Source organism: Hyaena hyaena, unplaced genomic scaffold (genome assembly GCF_003009895.1).
Source record: "Hyaena hyaena isolate Hyena2069 unplaced genomic scaffold, ASM300989v1 scaffold_1177, whole genome shotgun sequence".
Classification (NCBI taxonomy): domain Eukaryota; kingdom Metazoa; phylum Chordata; class Mammalia; order Carnivora; family Hyaenidae; genus Hyaena; species Hyaena hyaena.
The window spans coordinates 241,207-254,002 of record NW_024081812.1 but is presented as its reverse complement, the minus strand read 5'-3'; the positions used below and the strand labels follow the sequence as shown (position 1 = coordinate 254,002).

The following is a 12,796-nucleotide window of genomic DNA, read 5'->3' as shown; positions in this document are numbered from 1 at the left end:
GTCGCCAGCAAAGATATTTTGATACTGTATGTTTTTCTTCTTAGAAATTTAAAAGCCTGTTGATTCAAGAACTTTCTAAAGTATTCCCTGAAGACATGGCTAAGTATCGAAGCATCCGAGGGGAGGACCACCCCCCTTCCTAATTTCTGAAGACCCTCCTGGTCTCGTGGGAGTCGCTGTGACCGTCAGACAGGCTGGGACTGAGCGCCGCACCAGCGCGGCCTTCCCAGGCCCGTCTTCTGGCAACCCTGTCCTCGCCCTTGTCCTGGGGGACAGCGCGGCCCAGACGCGTGTGGAGCTGTGTCCCCGGCCGCCCCTCTGTCCCCCATGTGCGTCTGTTCGGCCCCCGAGCTTTCACACGGCCGGGGATTGCACGTCTTTGAGTGCGATGCATTGATGGTCCACAGCGGAGCAGTTCGGGAATATTCGCTATGATAGGTAAATTGTTTTTAAAAATTCCACCTAATGGTTTTCTTTTTATGTACTGTTTCTTTTTTCCATTTTATGATGGTGTCAAAGCTTAAAAAAAAGAAAGATTCAAAAAGAAAAGTTGGTGTTTATTTGAGCAATAATTTGAGTTGGTTTTGTGTTTTCTATTTTCAGTTACAGTGCATAAAGAATGCGTTCAGTGTAACGTTACATGGATTTTGATTAGACATAAGCACATAATAAAGCCTTTAAGTATTTACATGATGTATTCCGTGCAGTTATTTTTATAACATTTTATAGCGTAGCACAGTGTACCTTGTAAACAGTCAACTCTTACTTCCCCAGAGTGTGAGTGATATTCATACAATTGTTCCCCGGGCTTCCGGGACAGAAGAGGCGAAGCAGAATTCTGGGGGGCGCCTGGGGGGCTCAGTCGGTTCAGCGTCTGACTCTTGTTTTCGGCGCAGGTCATGATCTCAGTGTCGGTGAGATCGAGCCCTGTGTGGAACTCTGTGCTGACCATGTGGGGCGTGCTTGGGACTCTCTCTCCCTCTCCCCCTGCCCGTCCCCTGTTCGTCTGTGTGCTCACTTTCTCTTTCTCAAAATAAACGTTAAAACCCTACAGAGCAGGATTCTGAGCTCCTGCACTGGTTTCCTGGATCGCAGACCGCAGGACAGCAGCGAGCTGGCCCCAGGGCTGCGCAGCCCCAGCGTGTACTCGGTCGGACGTGCGGCCGGGGGCCTCGCTCCTGGTAAACTCGGCTTGGGCCTGCGGCCCTGAGTGGGGAGCCCTGGAGCAGGAAGGGCCGCCTGAGTACAGGGACCTGCCCTCCCCCCCCCCCCCCCCCCCCCGAACAGCCCCTGCGCCCTGGGGGTGTTCTGTGGCTGCCCTAACAGAGGGTGGAGATTTAGCTTCTGGTCCCAGAGACTGGAAGTCAGGGGGTCCAGCAGGAAGGGGTCCTTTCTGCCTCCGGCGGGTTCCGGTGGCTCCTGGTGTTCCTGAGGCAGCGCTGCCCCAACCTCTGCCTGTGTTCACGTGGCCTTGTCTCCATGTGTCTCCCCGTCTCTCCCTGTGGCGTCTCCCCATCTCTCCCTGTGGCGTCTCCCCATCTCTCCCCGTGGCGTCTCACCGTCTCTCCCCGTGGCGTCTCACCGTCTCTCCCCGTGGCGTCTCCTTCTCTCTCCCGGTGGGGTTTGCTGCGGGAATTAGCTCCCACCTGCACAACCCAGGATGGTCTTATTTCCAGAATCTTCATAAGGTGACATTCACAGGGTCCAAGGGGACATACCTTTCTGGGGGCCACCACGCACCCACCACGTGCCCTGTGTGTCAGGTCCGGCTGTCAGGCGCCTAGCTTTGCTGCTGGGGCGCTGCCCTGTCCTCACCCCCAGATCGCTCCACCGTGCTGCCATGTGACTGCCTGAGCCCCTCTTCCCCGGGGACCCCGGCCACAAGTTGAGTTTGAAGCTGTGGGCAGGTGGAGGCCGTGAGGCTGTGTGTTCAGGTGACAGAACCGATACTTCTCCCATAAGACCCGTTTCTACTTTTTGAAAGAAAGCATTAAGTTACGCAAAAACGGAAGACACCGGTGTTTGGATTGTGGTGACAGTGCCGGTTCTGGTGCCAGAAAGTCCCGGTCCCTGCGGGTGGCCTAGGTCCACAGACACAGGCAGAGAGGCGCAGAGAGACACAGACACAGGCAGAGAGGCACACAGAGACACAGAGACATAGGCAGAGAGACACACAGAGGCAGAGAGGCACACTGAGACAGAGACACAGGCAGAGAGGCACACAGAGATCCATCCACACAGACATATCCACACAGGTGTGGACAGACAGACACAGGGACGCGTACACACGGACAGATGCCAGTAACACTTGCGTCACTGCAGGTGTGCTGAGGCCGGGAGTGGGGGCAGGAAGGCAGTGTGGGGAAAGGCAGTGACTGGCGCCCAGCTGCAGCTCAGGGGGGCCCAGGGACCCTGGGAAGGGAGGTTCAGGACGGGCGTGGCGGCCTCCAAGGCAGCAGCGGTGCTGGAGAGGCCTGGTCACATCCCCGAGGGGAACAGAAGCAAGAAGTGACCAGAGCCGCACATCGTCATTGGGGTGCTAAGCCTGCCTGCCTTCTCCCGAGCGGGGGACGCGCCCTCTCTGGGGCCACGTGACACACAAGGTCCCGCCAGTCCTTTATGTGAGCACGGGCTCCAGAAGCAGACACGAAAATGGCTTCTGTGTTCTGGGCAAGTGCTCTGCAAACACAGATGCGATGCAGATGCGACGCACACCTCACTTTAATTGTGAAACACACCGGGGGGCGCCTGGGCGGCTCAGTCGGTTAAGCGTCTGACTTGATTTCAGCTCAGGTCATGATCTTGGGTTTGTGAGGTCAAGACTTGCATTGGGCTCTGCTCTGACAGTGCAGAGCCTGCTTGGGATGCTCTCTCTCCCTCTCTGCCCCTCCCCTGCTTGCAGTCTCTCTGTCTCTCTCAAATAAATAGATTGAAAAATAAACCACGTTGGAAGTACGGGCAGAGGACAGCTCTGAGTCACGGGCCATCGTCACGGGCCTGACCGCCAGCTTTACTTCTGTCTGCGGACCTGGGGATTGTGTCCTGCGTCGCCGCCTGCATGGGAACTGTGTGGGTCACAAGCAGACTAAATAGTGGGACAGCTCATCCCCAAGCTGGTCTGTCTCCTGGTGCTCAGGAGGCAGGCGGGCGTTACCACTGGGCCCACGTGGTCGCAGCCTTCAGTCTCAGCCGGGCAGGAACCAGCCTGGGGTTGGGGGGGGCAGGCGGGCGGGCGGCCTGGGACGTGTGGCTGGAAAAGGGGGCCGGTGGCCAGCGCTGTCCTTCCGGTCTTTGCGCTGGGACGGTTTGTTTACACCATGTGGACTCAAGAGCTGAACTTGAGCTTGAAAATGACTCCTCCAGGGGCGCCTGGGTGGCTCAGTCTGTTGAGCCAGACTTTGGCTCAGGTCAGGATCTCACGGTTCGTGGGTTCGAGCCCCGTGTCAGGCTCTCTGGTGACCAACAGCTCAGAGCCTGGAGCCTGCCTCAGAGTCTATCCCCCTCTCTCTGCCCCTCCCCTGCTCATGCTTTGTCTCTCCAAAGTAAATAAATTGTCAAAAAAATTTAAAAGAAGAAATGAGTCCTCCAAAGAAGGCGAAGTCTGGTTTGGGGTCTGAGATGAAACTCTAGGAGGCACCCTGGGAACCCTTCGCCCCCAGGGGGTCTGTGCAGGGAGGCCCCAGCAGGAGAGGTGGGGGGGACAGAGGGCGGGGCAGGGCCATGGCTCACACGGAGGAGTGGGGGGACGCAGTGGGGACCTGCCCGCTGGCCTGTGCAAGCTTGGGACGCCTTCCATTGGCAGGAACTGCAAACACCTCGCACACCGGGAACCCCCTGGCTGGCAGGTGCCACTCCCGCTGCTGGTGTGGAGGGGAGCCGGCTCAGATGGTTGTTGGTGGGGGGTGTGGGCAGGGCTGCGGGTGCTGGTGGTGATCAGTGGTCCCCGTCCAGAAGGCACCAGGTGTCCTTGCTCTGGAAGAGCCACACAGGGAGCCGGGACCTCAAGGAGCCCCATCTGGGGTTGTCCCAGGCCCGGATCTGTAACTCGGTGTAGTTGGTGGCCTCTAAGTCATAGAGGTAGCCCAAATAATAATCGGGTGATTCCCGTCCGTGTAAGGATAGACGTGCACATACGTGTGTGTCTGCCTGCATTTCTACACTGTATGATGCATCGTGAGCACCGCGTGCATACACACCTATGCATATATGTACATACACACTTCCATACAGGCCCCCCGCCCTCCACATTCTCAGGTCCTGACCACCAGTGTGAGTACTTAGCGATGGGGCGCATGTGGATGTTAAGTATGGTTAAGCGAAGTCATAGTGTGAGATCCTAATCAGATGGGATCGACGGCATCAGAGGAAGGACACTGGAGGGCTTGGAAAGCCCATGTGGGGACCCAGGGGACAGGCCGCCGGGTACAACCCGCCAGAGCCCACCGGGACCTGACCTCGCCGCAGCCCTGCTGCCCACCTCCAGCCTCCAGAGCCACGGGGAGTGCATGCCTGTGGCTTAAGCCAGTATCTGGGGCGCTTTGTTTTTAAAATTTTTTTTTACTGTTTATTCATTTTTGAGACACAGAGAGAGCATGAGCAGGGGAGGGTCAGAAAGAGAGGGGGACTCAGAATCTGAAGCAGCTCCAGGCTCTGAGCTGTCAGCACGGAGCCCGACACGGGGCTCGAACCCACGAACCGTGAGATCATGACCTGAGCCGAAGTCAGACGCTTAACCGACTGAGCCCCCCAGGCGCCCCTGGGGTGCTTTGTGAGCAGCGGCCACGCTGACTGACACACTGTGCACTCCATGCCTGGGACACCACAATTCATCCGTCAACAGACGACCCACCAGTCATGACCCTCAGTGAAGAGCCACGCACTTCATTTCTCTGTTAAATTTTACCCAGTCTGATTGTCAGTCTTGGCTCCCAGATCAAGTGTCTGGTTTATTTTGCCCATCATGCCCAGCTCGTCGTTACAGTGGGGTGCTTCGCACTGGCTGGAGGAGGGGGAGGGAGGAGGGGGAGGGGAAGGGGAGGAGGAGGAGAAGGAAGGGAAGGGGAGGGGGAGGGGGGAGGAGGGGGAAGGAAGGGGCAGGAGGAGGAAAGAGAGTCAGGGAGTTACAGAATCCGAGGCAAGCTCCAGGCTCTGAGCTAGCTGTCAGCACAGANGGAAGAGGGGGAAAGGAGAGGGGGAGGAGGGGGAGGGGAAGGGAAGGGGAGGAGGGGAAGGGAAGGGGAGGAGGGGAAGGGAAGGGGCGGGAGGAAGAGGGGGGAAGGGGAGGGGGGAAGGGAGGAGGGGGAGGGGAAGGGGTGGGGAAGGGGGAGGGGGGAGGAAGAGGGGGAAGGGGAGGGGGGAGGAGGAAGAGGAGGGTGGTCCCGTGGGCTCTACTCAGGCAACAACAGCTTGGAGAATCCACGACTCAGGTCCTTTGTTAACCTCTTGGAAATTTTCCAGCCTAGACCCGCAGTCCGGGGCAGAAGGGGGACAGACTGGCTGCTGCCCGGAGGTGGCGCACACCAGCGGGGGGCACAGAGCTGCCTTCGTTGCCGTTTTAGGGGGCACCGTGAGGGTAATGAGGCTGGGGAGCTCCTCTCCGCGGCTGAGCGCACACAGGCTGAGGAAACAGGGATGTGCTGCTGGGATATTTATTCCTGGCTTTATTTATAGCCTCGTCTGGTGCAGGCTCAGAAATCAGCCGGGCGGCAGATAGGTGCCCCCCCTCCCGTGTCCCGCCGCCGCTGGGGCTGCGCGGGCGCTGGGCTTTCCTTCCCCAGCCTGGCCTTGTCCTGCTCCGGCTCCCGAGGCCCAGTCCTCAGGCTCCGTGGCCGGTTCCTTCCCGCCAGGCCTTTTACTGCCCGGCCACCGAAGGGACTCGGTGTGAGAGGCAGGGTTGTGAGCCTCCTTCAGGAGGGCCCTTCTGCCTCCTCAGTTTTGTTGGGGACAAGGGTCTCACCTTGGCCTGGGTTACCCAGGCGCTGTACTTTTTCCACTGTCTTTCAAGTGTCAAAGGCGTCTAGGCCATGTGCAATCTTGGGTAGAATAATAACTTCAGTAATGGTTTAAAATTTTAAAACAATCTTATATAAGTTACTTGATAATTTCAGTATCCACTGAAAATAATTGTGTACGTACGTGCAAGTGCAACATCAGACATTCATTTATAGTTCTATTTGGTTAGAGTCGCTATTAGCATTTATGACTTTCATGCGGTAGGCAGCCATTTAGGCAAGGTTCAGCTAACGATCGTGAGGAAAGAGGGGATTTAGATTTTTTTTCTCCGGGAGAAGCACTTTGAAGTTGTCCATCCAGAACACCTGTAATGCTCTTCAGCAGCCTCATATCACAAGATGGCTGCTGTCCCTCCGGGCACAACAGCTGCATTCCAGGCAGGGTGAATGTGGAAGAGGAATGGGCCAAGGGTGATACAGGCAGAAAGACCGCTCCTGCGGAGGTCTTGCCACTTCATGCTGGAAGGAACGTGTCCTTTAGGGACTCATACCGCATCTCGTCGGCCAGGATGGGGTCTGTTGGGCACCCCGAATTGCAAGGGTGGTGAGGGGATCTAGATCTTAGCTTGTGCAGCCTGTGGAGCAGAGGCAGGCCAGCGGGGAGGGGACTGGGAAGGGGAGCTGTCAGGTGACCTACGGGGCCCTGTTCCGGCACGTTCGGGACAAGACACCTGGATTTCCCCGTACCTGGTGCCGACGTCGATTCTTTCCCACAGAAACTTACTTGTAGGGGTCACTTAAGGCCAAACCCTCACATTTCATGGAAGTAAATTTAGATCCCAGATGCAGTGCTAGGAGGTTTTCAGGTTTTGTTTACTTGGCACACACGTGGGGTCAGGAGCTGAAGGTACAAAGCTGCGTGTTGCCCCGCTGCGTGGACGGCGTGTGGAGGGAGAGGGCAGGACGCAGGGCGCTCCCCAGGCTGGCCCTGGCGCCGCGGGGTGTAGTCTGGGCGCAGCCATGAAGGGGGGGCGGAGCTGTGGCCCGTTTCCCCTTCCGCCGGGAGCTGAGTGGTGCCGCAGGTCTTGCCCCAGGTCCGTGCCGCACCCTTGACCCGGCATCCCGGCCTCCCCATTGTCCCTGCCCCTGCGGTCCTGACTTAGTGGCCCCAGAGGCTGCCGCAGCCACATGCTGGCCCTGGTCCCCCAAGGGCAGGTGGAGGGGCCCTGGGTCCCCAGCTGCAAGAGCCTCGGATGCTCTGCGGTTCTAATGCTTCCTGCGGTCAGAGGGGGTGGGGGAGGGGAACGGGGGGCCTGGGGAGCCCGGGGACACCCCCAGTCTCCTCAGAGCCTGCTGCCCAGTGCGTCCCCAGCCTGTCCCCTCCGTCTGCCGTCACCTCTTCCTCCTCCGTGTGTCTTCCCTCCTCCGGGCGGGGTACCTGCAGGGTCTCCGGCCCCCCCCGCCCCCGACCCCCTTCTCTGGAGATGCCCCGAGCCCGGTCCGTCCACACCTTCTCAGCTGCCCTCCTGAGGGGGCTCAGCACGAAGGAGAGACTGGTCTCTTCGGCCGCTGTCCTTCCTTCCTGCAGGGGGGCTCCCCCAGGCCACACTTCAGGACCCTCATGTTAGCGGGCGGGCCCCCATATTTGGGGACGGGACACGGTCGTCGGGTGCCCTCTGGGCCCCCGCATGTGCCGCGGCATTTATTAATTTGCAGGCATGTGCAGACGGGAGCGTGAGCACCCCAAAGGGATGCTAACCCGGTTGTCCGCGGATTTAACCACAGGAGGCAGCTGGGGCCCCGCACAGAGCGGACCGGGAGACGGGCCTTCTACGGAAGCTGCTTCTGACCCAGGTTCGAGATGGGAGTGACAATGGAATGCCCGTCTTCAGAGCACATCCTGCCCTCCGGGGAAAGCGGTCGTGTGGCAGCGGCGAATGGGGGCCACCATCATTACTGTTATTAACACCCACTTGTTCGCCGTGCGCACTGCAGCCAGGGTCTTGCTCAGCAGAGCGGCCTCCCCACACGGAGAGGGCGGCCTCAGCAGTACTTATTTGGACCGGGTTTTCTTTCTGCACCTCTGGTCGTCTTGTTTGTACACATGTTACACAGCGAGCAAAGTCCGAGCGTGCGTAGCCGTTCCCTCACGTGCTCGCCCCCCAACCCCATCGCCCGCGGGGGAGAATGCGGAAGGTACATTCTCGCCCCCAGCCTATTAAATCCATGTACCTTCTAGGCCACCGCAGATGCTCGAAGTACATCTTCAAGTTTATGCTTATACAGACGTGAATAGGGGGCGCCTGGGGGGCTCAGTCGGTTAAGCGTCTGCCTTTGGCTCCAGTCATGATCTCATGGGGCGTGAGTTCGAACCGTGCGTAGGGCTTTGTGCTGTCAGCCCAGAGCCTGCTGTGGGTCTTCTGTCCCCCCTCTCTCTCTGCTCCTCCCCTGCTCGTGCTGTCTCTCTTTCTGTCTCTCAAAATGAATAAACTTAAAAAAAATACAAACAGGATCACGTGATACACACCGGTCAGCACTGCAGTGTTTTCGCTTAGGTGTCCCTGGAGCTGCCCTCCCGTCAGCGTGGGCGGGGCCACAGAGCCCATGTCCGGCGCCACGCTCTCTCGCTTGGGTGGTCCTCGGGCACAAATCCCAGAGGATGCGCCTTTGTTCAGCATCGAGGACAGCAGAGGGTGTCCCTTGGGATTAATTTCTTGACGGGGGAATTCTGTGTTTATACATTTTGACAATTATGGCCAGATTGCTATCCAGAGAGGGGCCCGAAGGCACTCTCCCAGCTTCGTGCTCGGAAGCCCTGAGCTGGGACCGACCCCCGAGTGGCTGAGCACCGGCTCCCCGGCCCCTCTGCACAGGCAGGTGCACCTCAAGGCTTTCTGGGTGTCCTTCCAGCAAGCGTGCATGCGCCGAGGCCGTGCGTGTGCTTACCCCCTCAATCCCCCGAATAGTCTGAAAATCTCCCCAAGCTGGGACCTGCCCTGTGGGTCCCGGGGGGGCTCTGCGGGTGCTTGGGGAGGGGCAGGCCCACGGCGATGGCCACGTCTGGCCAAGGAAACAGAGCTGTGTGCCCCTTGTCCCCCGCCAGACATAGGGGTCCGCGTCCTTGTAGGAGGCCAGCTGGGGGGAGGGATGGGGGCGCCGAACAAGCTGGCCTGGACTCTGCGTGGCTCGAGGCCGTGGATGGAGCAAGGGGAAGGATGGCTCTGTGTGCACTCGGCTGGCTCATGCCAGGGTCGGTACGTCCAATCCTGCTTTCACATAGCGTCACCGCACCCCTGCACAGAAATAGAGTCTACGCCCATCCTGGACCACATGCTCAGAGCCTCACGTAATCACTCCAACTTTGGTCATATGTGTGAACTCTGACCCGTCTGGTTCTCCCCTCCCCCTCCTCTGTTTCCCCTTCTCTTCCCAGAGCGATGGTGACCCGCTCAGGGGGGCTCACAGCCCACGGAGGGGCCCCCGCCTGCCGTGGGGAAAGAGCGCTCTGCTCCCCTGGTGTTCTCGCGATGAGGGGCCGTGTCGCTGGAAGCCACCAAAGCTTATAAATGGGCGAATCTCACTGCCCCGTTACCACCGCTCTGTCCTCCCCCACGCCCATGCCCGGCCTTTGGCCCGCCTCCAGCCAGCTGGCCTCGGTTGACCCATGGCCGGGCTCCCTGGGGGGGTCTGATGTGAAGGAGCAGTGCTCTCCGGCCCTGTGGCTCCTCCCCCGAACTGTGCGAAGTCTGCGAGGGACGGGCTGTGGGTCAGCCGATCCCCCGGGGCACAGGCGAGGTCCGTGTCCACGCATGTGGCTGTCTTCTTCCCAGGAAGGGCGAGGGGGAGGAAGAGAAGGACACTGACCTCCAAGGAGGGCTCTGGTCACAACAGTTGTGGCTGGGAGGCGCTGCCCTTGCCCCCGCTCCCGCACTTGGCCATGGAAGTGGATCCAGGGAGGGGAGTCCCGGCCGAGGACCAGCCCGGTCGAGCTGCCTTGCCCCAGGCTGGCCAGTGGGCTGCTGCCCGCCTTCCGTGAACAGCTGTTTTCCGCTGCAGCCGCTGGTGCCGTGTGGCCGCCCAGTACGCGTGTGTCAGGCTGTCAGATAGCCCGGAACACGCCGCGCGCATGGCCTCGTCCGAGCGGCGTGCTGGGACCGAGGAGCCCGGAGACTTCTGTTGCCTTTGGTGGGAGCAGAGCAGCCCCGATCTGTAACCACACACTTGGAAGTGGGACACTGCCCTCTAATGACCCCTCATCTGACCCGACGGCCGCCCACCACCGGCCTTGTGTGGTCCCCGTTCCCTCCACATACTGGGCGCACAGCTCCTACCCCTGGCGGGGGGGCTGGGCACGGCGGATGGAGCACCTGGGAAGCGCTCGCTCGGACGGAGGGGGCTGAGGTCCCACTGGGCTTTGCAGGAAGAGCTGTGGGAGGGACACAGGGACTTCGTCCCTCAGGATTGCTGTGAAGACGTGAGCAGTTGCAGCAGCTTCCGGAAGGGAAGGGAGGAGGGTGGAGAGGAGGGAGGAGACAGGCTGCTTCCCGTCCCAGGCCAGGCCTCATCAGAGGCAAAACCCCGCGCTTACATCTCCAGCCTTTCGTGGGGCACGAGACGTGGGGCACTAGACGTGGGCCGTGCTTGCACCCAGACCGGCCACGAGCAAGCTTCGCGGCTCCCGGGTCTTCCTCGCCGGCCGTGTTAACGATGAGACTCTGAGATACTTTGAGGTTCCCCTCGAAGTCACTGCAGCCTCAACTACGTAGTCTTACCCGAAGCTCCTCTCAGTTCTCTAAATGTCTGGTTTCGATTGAAGAGCAAATGTTAGAATTTTCTTTCTCCTTGATTTCTAGTATCAGTGACCCGTGTGGATGCCTCCTCCCCCTTTACTTTCCACCCAAAGCCTGACTCACTGAGCCCGGCCGCTGTGTTCCCAGCCGGGGCGCGTGTGTTAGAGACGGCCACTGTCGCTCGCGGGTCCTGCAAAGCCTGCAAAGCCCTGGCGCCTTCTAAGCTCCGTATCTCTATGGGCGGGGTCCCTTCTGAAGGAATCTGTTCTCAAAACTTTGGAGATAGAAAGTCCAAGAGTTACTGGTGCCCAGAGCGGGTGGAAGCCCGGGCCTTCAGGAGGTACTTTTGCTGAGACCCCTGTCTGCGGCGGAGCGTCAGCGTCCCCGTGGCCTCTCTGTGAGTGCCAAGGGAAGAGCTTGGTCCGTCGCCAGGCCACCGCCTCCTCCCACCTCTGGACACTGGATTGTCAGAAAGTTCTCTCGTGTAGTGACAAAGTGTGTTTGCCTGCAGCTTTCCTCTGCTGGTTTTATTTCTGCTCTCTGTGAAATAAGATAGCTACGTGCCTACTAACAGTTCCAGTATAATGTGTTTTGAGGTCTTCTCAGTAACTTTTCATTTGAATGAACTACCTATCTATCTACCTACCTACCTATCTATTGTCTATTCATCCATTATCTATCCATCCATCCACATTTATCTATCTGCCTATCTATCATCTATCCATCCATCCGTTATCTATGTATCATCTATCCATTGTCATCTATCTGTCACCTATTATCTATTTTCTATCAATGGTCTATCATCTGTTACCTATCATCTATCAATGGTCTATCTATTATCCGTTAATTATCTATCTACTTGTGTATCCATCCATTATCTATCCATCCATCCACATTTATCTATCTGCCTATCTATCATCTATCCATCCATCCGTTATCTATGTATCATCTATCCATTGTCATCTATCTGTCACCTATTATCTATTTTCTATCAATGGTCTATCATCTGTTACCTATCATCTATCAATGGTCTATCTATTATCCGTTAATTATCTATCTACTTGTGTATCCATCCATTATCTATCTATCCATCCATCTGTTATCTGTATATCTGTCAAGTATCATCTATATATCTATCATCTATCTATCATCTATTATCTGTCATCTGTCAGTGGTCTACTTATCATTTATTATCAATTTTCTGTCAAACGTCTGTCTCTATCTATATGTCCTGTCTCTCTACCTACCTGCCTACCTACCTACCTGTCTCTATCTCTATGTCCGGTAGATACACTCTAAGCTGAGTCTCAGTGAGTCACGCTCTTGTGTAATACCCTCCCCCTTGAGTTTAGGTGGAGCCCGTGAGTCCTAACCAACACAATATAACCAAGGAAAGGGCTTGTGTCTTCCAAGACCACATAACATTACCTAAGACTCCATCTTAGCAGACTGGTGTGAAAGACATTCTTTCTTCTACTGGCCTTGACAGTGCAAACGGCTGTGTTGTGGACTCTGCCCGAAGACCCGGGAAGGGCTCCAGTGACGGGCTGTAGGAGCCCTCGTGCGCAGGGAGACGGGTTCTGGAGCTGGAGTCTTAGCCAGTGCGGCGTGAACACAGTGTGGTAGGCGGCAGAGCGCCAGGCACCAGGCTGCGTGGACTCTAGCAGCGGACGGTTCATGAGCTCGCATGGCAGGCGAGGAGCTGGGAGTGTCTTCCCTTCGTGGGTGGGACGGGGCCCCCTGCACGCAAGGACTGTCTCTTGATACAGAAGAGGCCTGGAGGGGACTCCGGACGACCTCCCTGCCCTCCCTCTGCTGTGCGCCCTGGTGCAGGAGCCTGGTCCCTGCACCCTGAATTGCTCCACACCCCCTGCTGGTGGGTCCAGCCCTTGTGGTGGTTGAACGTCCACATCCCAACCCCCAGAACCTGGGAATGCTCTATTGTGCGGCACGGGACCCTCCCCCTCCCTCCAGCCCCGCCCCCTCCATCCCTCCAGCCCCGCCCCTCCCTCCCTCCAGCCCCGCCCCCTCCCTCCAGCCCCGCCCCCTCCCTCC

At 58.2% G+C, this 12,796-nt stretch overlaps 1 protein-coding gene across 3 annotated transcripts in view; it reads left to right on the top strand.

Moving 5' to 3' along the window:
- The window catches only part of MED10 (mediator complex subunit 10), a 73,761-nt gene that overhangs the window by 6,242 nt on the left and 54,723 nt on the right, over positions 1-12,796 (top strand). The window contains exon 4 of one of the 3 annotated variants that reach the window (XM_039222715.1): positions 45-693. The exons of the other annotated variants lie outside the window; for them this stretch is intronic. Within the exon in view, the coding sequence (XP_039078646.1) occupies positions 45-143 (99 nt within the window). The 3' untranslated portion in view covers positions 144-693. Of the gene's footprint in view, positions 1-44; positions 694-12,796 lie in introns of those variants that run through there. 3 annotated transcript variants of the gene reach the window in all.